General features: G+C 42.9%; 1 protein-coding gene across 36 annotated transcripts in view; it reads right to left on the reverse strand.

Annotated features, from left to right (window-relative positions):
• The window catches only part of CACNA1C (calcium voltage-gated channel subunit alpha1 C), a 452,642-nt gene that overhangs the window by 54,305 nt on the left and 384,237 nt on the right, over positions 1-14,100 (reverse strand). For 15 of the 36 annotated variants that reach the window (XM_072923847.1, XM_072923850.1, XM_072923878.1 and 12 more), the window contains 2 exons: positions 959-1,042; positions 237-320 (listed from right to left, as the gene is read on the reverse strand). The exons of 1 other annotated variant lie outside the window; for it this stretch is intronic. In XM_072923847.1, the coding sequence (XP_072779948.1) occupies positions 237-320; positions 959-1,042 (168 nt within the window). The remainder of the gene's footprint in view (positions 1-236; positions 321-958; positions 1,043-14,100) is intronic. 20 more of the 36 variants (XM_072923870.1, XM_072923866.1, XM_072923858.1 and 17 more) reach the window with 2 other exon arrangements.

The following is a 14,100-nucleotide window of genomic DNA, read 5'->3' on the forward strand; positions in this document are numbered from 1 at the left end:
AAAAAGTCCTTTAAGTCGTTCCAAAAAAATTAAAACAGAATAAAACCAAACCAAATAAAATGGAAAAAAAAAAAAAGAAAATAAAAGAAAAAGAGCTCTTTGAAACAAAACAAAAAGTTCTGAAAATAAACTCAAAAGAAAGGAGGAAGGGGGAGGGAAAAAATAAAAAAAAAAAAGAACCCGGGAAAGACGAATGTTAGAGCAGGCACGATCATGGACAGACGCCAGCTACTTACGTTCACCTCGGTGATTGCTATATCAACAATGCTACCCACAACAATCAAGGCGTCAAATGTATTCCATGCATCACAGAAATAGTGCTGCATGTGGCAGAGAAGCCAAGGAGAGAGAGAGAGAGAGAGAGAGGAAAGGAGGAAGAGGAAGAAAGAATGAGAGAGAGAGAGAGAGAGAGAAGGGAGAGAAAGAGGGAAAGGGAGAAAAGAGGGGGAAAAAAAGTAAAAAGTAAAATAAAATAAAATGAAAATAAAATGAAAACAAAAGCATGAAAGAGGGAGAGAAGAGGAAAAAAATAAGAAAAGAAAGAGGTTATGTGGGCATATTAAATAGTCTCTTACCACTCTACAGTATTGGTTGCTCAAACCTCTGTAACGTTTCACATGATGGAGGGTATCAACAAAAGCCTGGTTAGTCAGAAAGTTACACTCAAGCATGTCTACCTTTTGGAGGGAAAAAAAGCACACACACCCCAAACTCTGTGCGCTTTCACCAGTCACAGCCTTGGGGCCAGCTATGACAAGTGAAAAAGAAGGAGGCATTTCCCCCCCTCCTTTTTTTTTCCCTGGGAGAAGGAGAAGGACGACGGCAAGTTCAATAAAAGCATGACTAGAGGGAAAAAAACCAGAAAACAAAAAGAGAGAGAAAAAAAGAGAGAAAGAGAGAAGGAACAGCAGAGGAGGAGGAGGTGGTGGTATCCTGGGGAGGGTAGAGTAATACTCACATTAGTTTCACTGAGAATGACGTCTATAATGCTGCCAATTACGATGAGGAAGTCAAAAACATTCCAAGGATCACTAAAGTAACCCTACATAAGGAAGGGGCAGGCAGGATGGGGATTAAAAAGGAATGTTAGACAGACAAAAACAGTTCAAAATTACCATTAGAATTTCTGCCCTGACACCTCAAGGGGTTTTCCACTTAAGTCTACTTGTTGTGTCTCAAGCTGTAGCCTAGGCCTGGGTTCCCTGACTCGTGTGAGCAGCCCCTCTCCAGCTCATGCTATTCCAGAGAAGCCACCCTCCCCTCCAACTCTGAGACAGGGAATGAAGGGAAGTCACATAGATAATTTTGAGCGTGGCTGCTGGCAGGAATGGGTCTTGCAGGACCAGCTCCTCCAGACACCTCCATTCCTGGCAACGCAGCACCCTTCCCATTTGACTTAGCGGGGAGAGCACAGGAATAGCGTAACGTGGCTTCCTCAAAAAATGGCTCCCCACTGTCAATATCAACCCCCCAGTCCATGTTCCAGCTGTAGTGCCCTGTGCTGGCACAGGGAATAGCTGGCTGCTGTGCCATGGAGGAGAGGGCACAGTCAGGCTGGGGATGTGCTACCTAAATCTCACCTCTCAGTTTCTTTCAGTCATGCTTTAGATCCTGTCTCAATAATACAGAGCAGGACTGGTAAATCTCTGTTATTCTGAAAGCACAACTGCACCACAAAACAGAGCTGTGAATGTAGCCTGGCTTGTCCCAGCAGGAAGAGGAAGAACAGGAGCAAAGTTAGCTTTAGCATTGCTCAGAGCCAGACCCGTTGCTCACTCCTGCCAAAGACAGTGACACCGCAGCGCTGTCACCTTGGCTGTCCAGGACAAATGATGGCTGATCAGGGGCTACCCCAAACATCTCACTGTCCTAAGCAGAACTCAGGAGATGCTAATCAGCACTGCTTATCCTGCATAGTTTTTTGGTGGATTAGGCTGCAAGGACATAGGACTTTTTTGGAGAAGGCCCTGTTCAGCCTAGGAGATGAACCTCTGCACACAAACTTCCTCTACTAGTCAATGTCATGAGCAAATAAAATTTCTCTTGGCTCACTGAGCACCTGTGCCATCTCTTGCCCTTGTTTTGCAGTCTTAAAATGAGGCAAACATACAAAATCCTCCATGCTCCTTTCATGTGTTTGGTTTTGTGAGCATGGGCTAACCTGACCTCCCCGTTTCCCAGCTGCAGCTTGTCTCCTGTGAGACTGAACCCGAGCTGCACTGTGACTGCTATTCTTAGTCCAAGAGTCAGGTCATGGGTAAAGTGTGAGCCTGTGTTCCCAGGCAGCGTTGCAGAAAGCAAAAAGGAGAAAAGGAAAAAATAAAATTAGACAAGAAAGAAAGAAAAAAACTTATCCCAGTCCTGGCACTGTACAAAGTCAGGCTTGGGAACCTGAGATTACTGTGGGTTCAACCATCATGTGGAGCAGGCACTGACAAAAAGTGTCTTTTTATTGCTGAAACACTGCCTCCATGAGACTTTGAGACTCACATTTATGAGCAACATTACACTTTGGGCAGGGAGAAAAAAAAAAGAAAATATGAAGCAGAAAAAGCCGCTGCCCAGCTGGTTCCACGCCAGTGAAGGGAGCTGGTAGAGGGGACTTTGAAATCTTCTCCTCAAAACCAGAATAAAACACCTTTATTCTGCAGCCTGAAATAGGTAACTCTCTTAGCAGATCTACACTGGAAGGAACAACCATCTCATGGCTACACAAAACTACACAATTAGCTACAACAGGGAGGAAGCAAACAGGAGCAAAAGCAAATTCAGAGAATATTATTATTCAGCATCCAGCCTAGAAATACACAACAAATATTAGAATGAATTCAGCAGTGGTGTCCAGCATCATTAACAACCAGATGGACCTGGAATAAAACTGTAATTAGACTTCACCAAGAGGAAGGGGAGGGAGAGAACAGCAGATTAAATTGTAGAGGCAAACGCATTTTGAATAAATAAAGGATAGACACGGATCATACAGAGTTACACAAAGTGCCTTTGAAGCCTGATGTGACCTTGGCAGACAGTGCACTTGCAGGATCAAAGCAGAGAGTAAAAGACAACAGACCCAATCCTCCTGCCCCTGTCCATGGGCACAGTCCAGCAGAAGGCAATGGCACTGCCCACATGCCAAATGAATACATGTTCAGTAGCATGGTTCTCTTCTATTTCCTCTCAAATTGCATAGTTTAGGAATTATTAAAAATTTCGGCAGGAATCCAAACAACTTCAAAATAAACCTAAGAGTTTGATTTTGGGCAGCTGCAAGGCTAAAAATCCAAAATGTGTTGTTTAGATGATGACTTTTAATGATTTTCAAATCTCTAGTGACACATATTTGGTATTTTTACTATGATTGACATCATACTGCAAAGAATGTTTTTGGTGTAACCAAATTTACAATTTCTTTTTTCTGAGCAGCTTCTTACATAGAGCCCAATAGTCATGCTCTGGTAAAAGAGCAGTTGCTGTTGATATGGATCCCAGGTGACATCAAAGTGGCCTCAAATCCTGTCCTCAGATTACCACCAAAGTCAGTCAGTAATTTATTGCTCCCTGTAGTAGTAATACAACCTCACTGGAAGCTATGACACTGCACTGACAGACTTGGCACATCTCAGGAGAGATTCAGGCCTGGAAAGAAAAGGTCCATTTTTCATTGCCTTCCAAAATAGCTGCTTTGGACCTCTGAGACACCACAGTGTATCTGGAGTCACTCTGCTGACTTCAACAGTGTTGCTCCAAATTTACACTGCAAGTTCTTTCTCCTGGGATGCTCTACTGAGTCTCAGCAGCAAGATCCTTGCTTGAAAATCATGGGCTGGTCTGCTCTGGGATCCCAGAAAGAGCATTATCCCAGTCTGTTGTTGTGTGGTGTAAGGTGAACACAGAGAGCTCTTCTTTTCCTCCTGTGTCTCTTAGATGAGTGATAGAGAGGAACCATGGATATGAATGAAACTTTACTCAACCCCACATCCAAAATGCCAGTGTTGAATTAAGGAAACACATGGATTTTACAACCTTCCTTTCCTCCTCACCTGCTCCCTCTGTGTTTCAAACAGAAGGGTGAAAAAATAGGAAGATATTATTCACAGTGAGAGAGCTCAAGGAAATAGAGAACACAGATGCTTCATTGGGGTGCAAGGTGATGGAATCCTTCCCTGAAAAGCCACCCACCCTCCTTAGAGACATTTTACCTACAAATAGGCCCCTGGGACTTAGCTTTGGATCAGACCTCATAACCTGGTCATGAGTTATGAGAGTGCAATGAGAGAGAGCTACACCCCTTCAGGACTTGCCTCTTGTGACCTCAAAGTACCTCTTCAAGCCACATTCCCCACTGGAGTGTACCAGGGTGGCTCATGAAAGACAAACTGAATGAGGGAAGAGCTCTCACTCTAATAAAGAGGTTGTATTTCCAAAATATTTTTCCCACCAGAAAGTTCTGCATACTTTTCCCAAGAGGGTGGAGGTCTGACTGGAAATGAATTGATGGCACTGTTTGTTTTTGCAGTACAGGAATTTAGAGTGTAATACCATATTTTACCCATAAAGGGAGAGGCTTGACCCTGATTTAGCTATTATTGCATGCCACATAATGGCATCCTCTGGGGTTTACTGGGGAATGGTAGTCATCCCCTCTTGTGGGATGTCTTTGGAGACCCATGAAGCTTTTGGGGAGAAAAGAGGACAGAGAGAGACCAGGAGGATTGGATTGAATATTCAGGAAGCATGAAATAGCCCCACCAGTAGAGAACATTTTTTTCCCCCCAAAGGTAGCAAATGATAATGTATCACCACATGATCAATAAGTTTATGAAAGGCTGAGCATAAATATGCAGTAGCTGACTGGAATGGAATCTCATTTGTGTGAGAGGAGCAGACATTTCAAAATGAGCATGCCAATAATTTTTAGGTTTCCTAGTTGCTGAGATTAGCTGTTAAAGAAACTAGGCTTTATTTAGGTGCTAACGGAGGCATTGACATCTCTGGACACCATTTCTTCTACTTTTTGTGAGTATGGGATCCTAAATAGGGCATCTAATAAGAAGTTTTAATAACAACAAGAGGGAAAATTGCCCAAGGGGGTCTATCTGAAGCTCAGAGTCACCTGGAGCACATAGAATAAGTGATAGCTGGAGTGCTGTGCATCCCCACTGAAGCATAGAAGTCCTCAGGGGAAAGGTGTTGTTGAGTTGCTGGGTTTTGAGCACCCAGCCCTGTGGGACCTGCAGGGTCACTTGTGTGTTACTTTACGTGCAGTTCTTTATCTGCTTAGTCGCAGGTTTTCATTTCTGCCTCTTCTGAGGTGGCTGGCAAAATTTAACAAACCCCTCTGAGAAAAACGTCTCGAAAGATGAAGAGCACAGCAAGGTCAAGGCTATTCCCACTGGGTGGGACCAGAATGTAGGTGGGATGGTCCCCACCTACCCTACGTGGAAGGTGATGCTGCAGTGTTGTAGGAAAAAAAGGGAAGGAAATGCATGCATGTACGCAGGTTTGTATTTATGAATACAGGAATGAAGCACCAAGGAGGAGAAACTAAGACACAGAGATAATCACACAGCTAAAAAGGAGGGCAAACTGCAGGATGACCTTGCTAGCACTTCTCTGAAATAATTCTGCTTGCTGAAACAACTCAAAAAGAAGCATCAAGTCTAAATCAGCTGAACAGAGTACATAGGAAGGAGAGAAAGGGGCTGATACCCTGATACTCAGTGGGATTTCTTAGTGAAAATTTCCTGCTGATTGTAAAGGGCAAAGCAGACTTTGCTGGGGATTTGCAAAATGAGATGAACTGCTAGTCTGGCTGATATTTAGTTAATACAAGGACTCGTTTCTGAAAATGCTGCAGGCTTTTTAGAGCTGTGAGAGTCAGTTCTCAGACTTCATTAAAAGAGGCTTTCCCTGAAAATACTTTTGCAAAAGGGACAGTATTGAGTCAAAGGACATTTACACAGCTCTATAGTTCTTGGCACACGTTCTCACAGCAGATCTGGGGGATTCACATGTGTCCTGAACAATCTTACAAAGGTACAGTAGCTCTTGACATGGAATGGAGATGTGTGTCAGATGCAAATTCTGTTGTGCTAAGATACCATTTAGCCATAACAGCAATCAGGGAAATTAGCAGAACGTAATAGAGAAGGAATCAAGTGGAGCATGCAGCTGCTTGGAGTTCCTGACAGGCTGCAGGAAAACAGCATCTATTTGCATCCTATCTATCAACCCTCATCCACTGATGGATTAATTCTGAGACAGAGTCCCTGCAGTTCACCTACCAGTCACTGTAATGAGTCACTGCTGCAGAGAATTAAAGCTCCCTTCTACTCCTTCAAATCTTTCCACAGACAGGCAAAGAAAAGAGGAGCATTTCATCACTCCAGACTATTCTGGTGAGCTCTGAAGGAGCCTAATGACTCTTTGCTTATTCCATGAGAAAACAAGATCAACTTATCGCCCAAGATGGACAATCAAAAATGTTGATGTTTCCATTTATCCTCCCTCACTTGTTTCATGCTCTCTCTCACAATGAGGGCACCTGTGAAAGTAGACAGGTGTCGCTTGAGGTCTGAGGGCCTGCTTGGACATCCTGAACACTCTTCTTGACAGAAATAAAAGAGTTGGAGAACCTGAAGGGCTCTTTCATCTGGAAAAAGAACTCAGATGTTTATTTCTAGGTCGCTGTTAGAAAACTGAGATACCTCGTTATTGGCCATGTTGAAGTGGACACCTTCTGATTATTGTTTGAGATCCTGTAGGTCCTAAAGCAAGTTACAGCTCTCACCTGTGCTTCTGGGGAACAAATAACTTTATCACAGGAAAAAACCCATAAAACCCCACTGCCTGAACCAAAGTCCCCAAGCCACTGTTTGACAAAATTATTAACATTTATGGAAGCTGGAAATAAAGAATATCTCTCTTTTTTTTTTTTTTTTTTATGCTCTACACACCTACTGATAGTTGTTAATGTCTGGAAGACATGACTGTATCATATCTGTGAACCGAGAACTTCCATTTCCAGATTTTGCAATCCAGTTAATTTCACCAGATTTGTATTTTCTAAAGAGCACTGTGAGTGCCTCAATGCCCATCTACATGGAATTATGGGATGGTTTGGGCTGGAAGGGACCTTAAAGATAATTCAGTTCCAATCCCTGCTGTGGTCAGGGACACTTTCCACTATCCCAGGTTGCTCAAAGCCCAATCCTGCCTGGCCTTGAACCCTTCCAGGGATGTGGCACACACAGCTTCTCTGGGCAGCCTGTGCCAGGGCTCACCACCCTCACAGTAAAGGTTTTTTTATTAATCTAACCCAGCCCTCTTTCAGTTTGAGGCCATTCCCCCTTATCCTATCACTATGTGTCCTTGCAAAAAGACCCTCACCAGCCTTCTTGCAGGCCCCCTTCAGGTGCTGAAGGTGCTGGCACTTGGTGGTACTGTAATCTTACATCTCCCTCTATTTCATTTACTGTAAAGTGGTTGAAATACACAGGCTCTCATCCATGGGGGAGGCTCAAAGTGCAAGTTCTGGTGCCAGGTCCTCCAAAGACTGGGAAAGAAGCACGGTGAAGGCAAGATGGAAGCATTTATTATAAAAGCATCTCTTAGACATAGCAAAGAGTGTATTTCCAGGCAGTATGCTGAGAAGGCCTGAGGAAACTATACCAGTAAAGCATGCTGAACCAGATGATTCAACCAGCTGATCCTGATGTAATTTTTGGCCTGGATTGCTCTTAAGTGCCTTTAAAGGAGGGTGAGTAATGCCTCTGAACAATAATGACTAAGGCCTCCTTGATATAAATGCATGAAAATGGTGGCAGAATAGCTGAAAGCTCTCTTATAAATTTGACTGTCCACCTAGAAAATAACATAAACATTCCTGGCCTTCCCACAGGTATATTGTGACACAGCAATACCCCATGAGGAATTAGGCCCTTTTTCTCACAAACAGTAAGCTCACAGCAGTCAGCTAACAATTACTGCCCTGCAGCCAGAAACCAGACTTTTTCTCAGCAAAGAGAAACAAAATCACCACCACTTTTACCAAAGAGACTGAAAAGTGAATGCGATGTGTGAACAGATCTTTTGTCATAAAGCACATTCCATGAAAACTTTGCTGTCAAATTCCATTTGGAAGAAGCTGCAAGTGCTCAAAGACTTTGGAAAGTCTAGAAGCAGCATGTCTTGATGAGGGCAAATAAATAACTCCTGAAGGCAATAAACCAACCCAGCAATATGAAACAGTCCTATGAAAAGAGCTAAAGGATGAATTTTATTGTTTAAGATAGTCTACCTCCTAAAGTACGACTGCCATCCCAGGCCAGGCAAGAATGGCTCAAAAGAAGGAAAACTCAGGCTACAAGAACAGAAATGCCATGTCTCTCACAGTGAAGAGCCACTTCAGGTTGTAGGAAGATGAGGCAGTGGCAAGCAGTGGGTGAAGAAGAATTCTGAATATGGGGCTGGACCTGGAACAGCTTCCCTCTCTCTGTATGAGGCATGGGAAGAGGCTGTGTCCTGCTCTGACGTGGCTGCTGAGTGGAGAGTGGATGCTGAGCGGCAGAAAGACACAATGTCCAAGAAACAGCACAGTAGGTATAAGCAGCAGGTTTTTAAACAGTTTCTTTTTCAGTTACTCTATTTTCATAAAAGGCTTAATTTGTATGGATTAGAGTAGGTAGTAAAATAATACTTTTTTATTGGAATCCATCAATCATAACTTGCTAAAAGAGGATGATTACTCTCATTCTACTCTTGGGGAAGCAGAAACAAAGAAAAATAAAGTTTCCAAGGTCTCCAAAAACCAGATGCATGAGAGAAGAGAGATCACCTCTCTTAGATGTCAGCCAGGTGATGATTTGCCAGTGGAAATATCACTTTCTAACATGACAATGGTTCTTAACAGGTGCTGTGTCACAGTCTGTTATCTGGCACCATTTGTACGTGAAGATTCACATCCCTGAGAGCTTTGGACCCTTTAAAACAACCTCACAGGAAGTGATAGAGGGTTGGGATTTTCTGTCTGAGGGGGAGAACAAGTTGCTTTTCCCTGGCACTGTTCCCTTTCTGGGCTATTGCTGCTGCTGTTGATGCTGCCGTGAGTGAGGCCATGGTTTGCCATCCCACTGGGCTTTCAACATCATGTGGATAATTTTCTGTATTAAATAATTAAGTGCAATAGCTAATACAGTGCTTCCCACACTGTTGCATTGTGCAGTCATATAATTATTTTTGATCATTTATAACGACATTAAAACCCCCAAGTGCCAGACTGAAAATACATCTGTCATAATGTTGCAGCAATATGCAAATTCTCTGGGTATGTTTGCTGTGAAGGAAAAGGTCCTCTATCATTGAAGCTCTTACCCAGCTCCTTTAACAGCCTTTTCTGCCTACTGAATTCTCCATTGATCCTTCAGAAAGCTGGAGGATGGCACGGCTCTGGCTGATCCTTGTTGGAGATTTCACACATTCTCTATAGTAATTAGGGGATCTATTTGCAGAAAATTGCTGGCCTTGTCCTCCAGGAAGGAGAACATCCTGCATTTAAACAACAGATCTAACACAGGGAGCAGCAGATCAAACAGCCTTTTTGTCCATCACCAACTGTTTCCACAACAATATGAAAGGACAAATTATTTCCTGAAGAGGGAAGTTTGTACTGGACAATATTTTGTTATTGGCCTCTATCTTAGGGGCAGCAACAAAGAAACCAAATAAGGTGCACTCTGCTCATGTCTTTGTGCCAGATATATTTATTTTCTGCAATAAAATGGGAAAGAGCCACTTTAAACAGGATGTCAACCAGTGCTGACAAGGAAGGCTTTGATGCTTCCTGACCCAGATTCAAGTAGAGTTATGAGCTAGGAGTTGGGGTGAAAGTTTCATTTCTCAGCATCCATCTCATTTCTTCTGTTACATTCACCTACCAAGTGTTTTTCACACTGCATGACTTGTTTAGGTTCAGTCACGCCTATGCCATCTCAGAATATAAGCATATGCACAATAGAACAACTTTAGTCTGGCACTACTTTCTTCTCCTTTAAAGTGTTTGGGAGGGCCAGATTTCCTCTCCCACACATACTCAGGAGCTGGTGAGGAGCTCAGTGAAATCTAGAAGCCATCAAAGAGGATTCCCTGTGCTTCACATGGTAGAGAAGGCAATTATCTGCTAGCTAACTCCTCTTTTGTAGAAACTGTCGCTAAATCAACCTCATCCCTGAGCATTCTGGTGCAAATTTCCTTTCTCTGTTTTAACTAGAAGATTATTCAAGGCTCTACTTGTTGAGCCAGCAGTCTAAATCACCAGGATGTAATTCTTCTTTCTTCCAATTTCACTGTCTTGTAACATGTTGGCCGCACTCTCTTCTGAGTAGTTTCAGTTAAGTACCTGGAATAACAAATCCCACTTTTTCTAATTTATTTCCAAAACCCTCGAGGCTGATTCAGCAATTCCTTGAGAGCCTCAGGCTGGCTGCACAGGAAATGCAGTCACTGGTATCTTTATCTGGGCACGACAAAGATGTCAGGGATTTCTGGGTGTATGGCAGCTGCTGGGCTCGCTGAAGCAGCTGAGATTACTTCCAGCTGGGCTGCTGGTGGTATAGAAGATCCAGAGGAATATACAAGACATTCAGACTTCCCAACAAAACTTGGGGTGAAAAAGGAAGGCCTTTCTGAGGTAACCTGATGATGCATTTTGAAACAGGGCTGAGTTAAATCCACAGAAGTAGGGAAACATACTGTACCCAACTTCTACTGCAACTTATTCTGATGAGACAGTACACAGGGAGGCTCTGTGGCTGAGATTCTAATGTGTTTGAACATGGAGACCTGGGATGCCTTCCAGGGAATTTCAAGAAAATGTAGAGGCACAAAAATATGCTAATTAACTTAAAAGGTATGGGTTTTAATTAAGTTCTTAATTTTCTAAAAATCCCTTCCCATGTTTACTTTTTCTTTCACTCCTGTTTCTGTTTTTCTTTTCAATTCATTGCTTTTTGTCCAATCACTTCTTCCTTCATTTTATAAATACTTTACTATTTCAAGGTCTTAAATTTATTTTTCTTTCTGCCTTTAAGGATATTTTATCTTTTCCCACTCCTCATTATCTGAATGTTTTTTCTTCCTCCATGGAATTGGGTTTTCTCTATTTTCCTCTCAGACCTGGTTCTTCCTGTTGGTTTTGTTCTTTCCTTTTCTTCAGCTAACAAATTGTCTTACCTGATCATTCCTAGTTGTCTCCATGCTTACTGCTTCTTACCCAACATTAAGCAGAGCTCGTTCTTCCTTTTTGTTAAATTATGTACATTATTCCCCACCCACAGGTTTTGACACATAATCTGCTTTCTTGCACTTTCTTTGCCTTTTAAAGCATTTCTTTAAGAGGTGGTGGTTGGAGACTGACCTTCCTCTTGCAGGGGGTACATGATTCAAATACTCCACATGTAGAAGCTGCCCCTCCAAAACAAAAAAAGATAATACTGAAGCTGAGGAAACAATTAGGTGGCTACCAAGGTTAAGGACCTGCCAAAACCAGCAAAGGAAGTCTGCAAAGTAAGAGCCACTTGGCAACCATCCCATTTGGCCACACAGCATCATGTGGCCACAGTCTATGGAGGGAGGCAGCTGCCTGCACCAGGCTCATATTTACACAGCTTGAACCACTAATTTATGCCACCATACTGCATCCCAGAGCATGTGATTTTTAGCTAAATATGATTCCTGTTGGATGGAGCTGAAGTGTTATTCAGCTCTGAGCAAAAGACCACTCAGTTGCAACTGGTTTTCTTGATGTTTTTTTTTTTTTTATCAGTGCAGAATATCTTTACTTCCCTTACTCTGTATAAGCTGGAGATATAAAACACTGTGATGAATGATTCCAGGGCAGCATTCTAAGCGATACAGGTATTTCTACATGTACTAGAATGAAGTACAAAAAGCATTAGATTTCCAAAGGTAACCAACATTTTTTCTATGGATATAAATTTCAGCTCTTTGTGAAAATGTTGAAGGCTCTATCCTGACCAAGAAATAACAGATTATGGTTTTGGTGAGAAAAAAGAATGCAAGTAGTATGAAGCAGCCAGTGTGACTTTAGGAGAGACTGTTCAGAGTTCTGTTTATAGGCATAAAAGCATGAGAAATGTACTGGCAAAAAGGGAACAAAAACAGATGAGTCATTTTGCAGGTTTCAGAAGAAATATCTGTACATCAAATGCATGATAAACGCTGACTGAGAGGAGCTTAAAGAGGAATAAAGAAGTGCAAATGCATCAGGGGAGAAAGAAACACTGAGGACACGTAGATCCATCAGTACATGGAGGCTGAGAAATAACCATGGGTGGCACTTGTGACTTCCACAGCACAGAGGGTCACAGCTCTTCCTGGGATCACATGGGACTGTGTGTCTTGTGCTGAATGTGAAGCTTGTTTGAAACAGCCCACTGAAGTCCGAACTCTGCTGCACAAAACTGACGTGTAAGAGTGGCAAGAATGCAGAGTAAAGTAGCAGTGATAAATGAGGGACTGAAGTAACAGAGGCAGGACAGATGGCGTTTGTTACAGGCTGCTTTACAAGTAACATCCATAAACACCCAGGGAAGAAAGGTTCTGACAGTGTCTGGTAAATGGAATAGACTTGTGATCTGCAGTCTCTCTGATAGTCATAATTCCACAGAGGAAATCTCCAAGATTCCCTTTCCACATGCAGGCACAGATTTGACAAAATATATGATCATGTGCTTTACTTTATGCATAGCAGTAGTTCCATGGATATGTCTTCCCTAGTTTGAGATGACAGGCACAGCAGGAGAAAATTCATAGCTCTTGGATTAGTGGTCCTGCCCTAGCTAATAAAGGGACAGATGAAGTGTTTCCTGAAAGAAAAAGTAGATGTGGCTCATCAGGAAAACAGCCCATTCCAGGGGACTGGAAAGATCTGAAATTCCTAGAGGAATATCCATCCTCACATTAGCACTGACAGATGGTGAAGCTTCACATGAGTAGGAATATTAAGTCACTGTCTTCAACTTGAAAAGATAAACCCCAGGCAGGTTTTGTAGAGCAGCTGGCCCTTCCTGGACTGGCTCTTACGGGGATTTCTTCTTTAAGAAGCTGGAACAGTTGTAGCTGTGAGCACCACAGACAGCACAGCACCTCATTCCCTTTAGTACCTTTCTCTGGAAAAAGCCTAAAACAGCAGCAGCAGCAGCTTTCTCCATGCAGGAATTGGAAAACAGCTCAGCTGACTGGCTGGAGAATTTATAAAATTAGAAAAACAAAGCAAAAGGCCTTGGCTCAACAACATTACTTTTAGACTGTCTGTCTCTTTGAAGTAACTAGTCTTGAATCAGTTTATGAACATCAGCCAAAGTAAGCACTGAGGTCCATTTGAGAGTTTTGCTTCAGAGCATCATATTAATACTCTGTAAGGAGATACAGGGCGTGTGGTGGATGTTTTCTTTATCAGCAGCCCTAATCATCCCAAATCGCTCGAGCTCACTGTTAGCACAGCCTCCTGACAAAACTGCAGACATGGATGAGCTGTGTCTGACACAGTGCTTACATTAATCCTGCAAAAAAATGGGGTAACTGACCCTCTGCACCAGAAGAAGTGTCCCACAGACCCACAGGGTTCTCAGAAGGCTTGTCCCAGCCTGGCACGCACTGACTGTGCCACAGCAGCAGCTGCTCCTGCTGATGTACCCATCTTCTCTACAGCCTCCCAGGAGACCAAGCAAACAAAACACTGCTCACAGAGGATGGACAGCTAAAAGGACAAGTTTCAAAGGGACTTGCTGACCAGAGCAACTAATCTCAAGCAGTAACAGTATGTTTAGCTAGGACAGCCATTGTCTTCCTACTCCCTTCACATATTTTGTGTGTTAGGAGACGAGCCCTGACTTGGACTTGGCTCCTTATTCCTACAGCTCGTCTTTCAATAGGTAAAGCCTTTCTCCTACCACAAGAAATAGGGGCAGGGCTGGATTACCCATGATGGTTCTTTGTACACAGGCACATGTGTGAACCTGCTTCTTATCTGTGCAACTGATTGTGTTTGCTTTTTTCACCTCTAGTATCAAGAGTAGCAAG

The sequence above is a fragment of the Taeniopygia guttata genome, chromosome 1A (assembly GCF_048771995.1).
Source record: "Taeniopygia guttata chromosome 1A, bTaeGut7.mat, whole genome shotgun sequence".
Classification (NCBI taxonomy): domain Eukaryota; kingdom Metazoa; phylum Chordata; class Aves; order Passeriformes; family Estrildidae; genus Taeniopygia; species Taeniopygia guttata.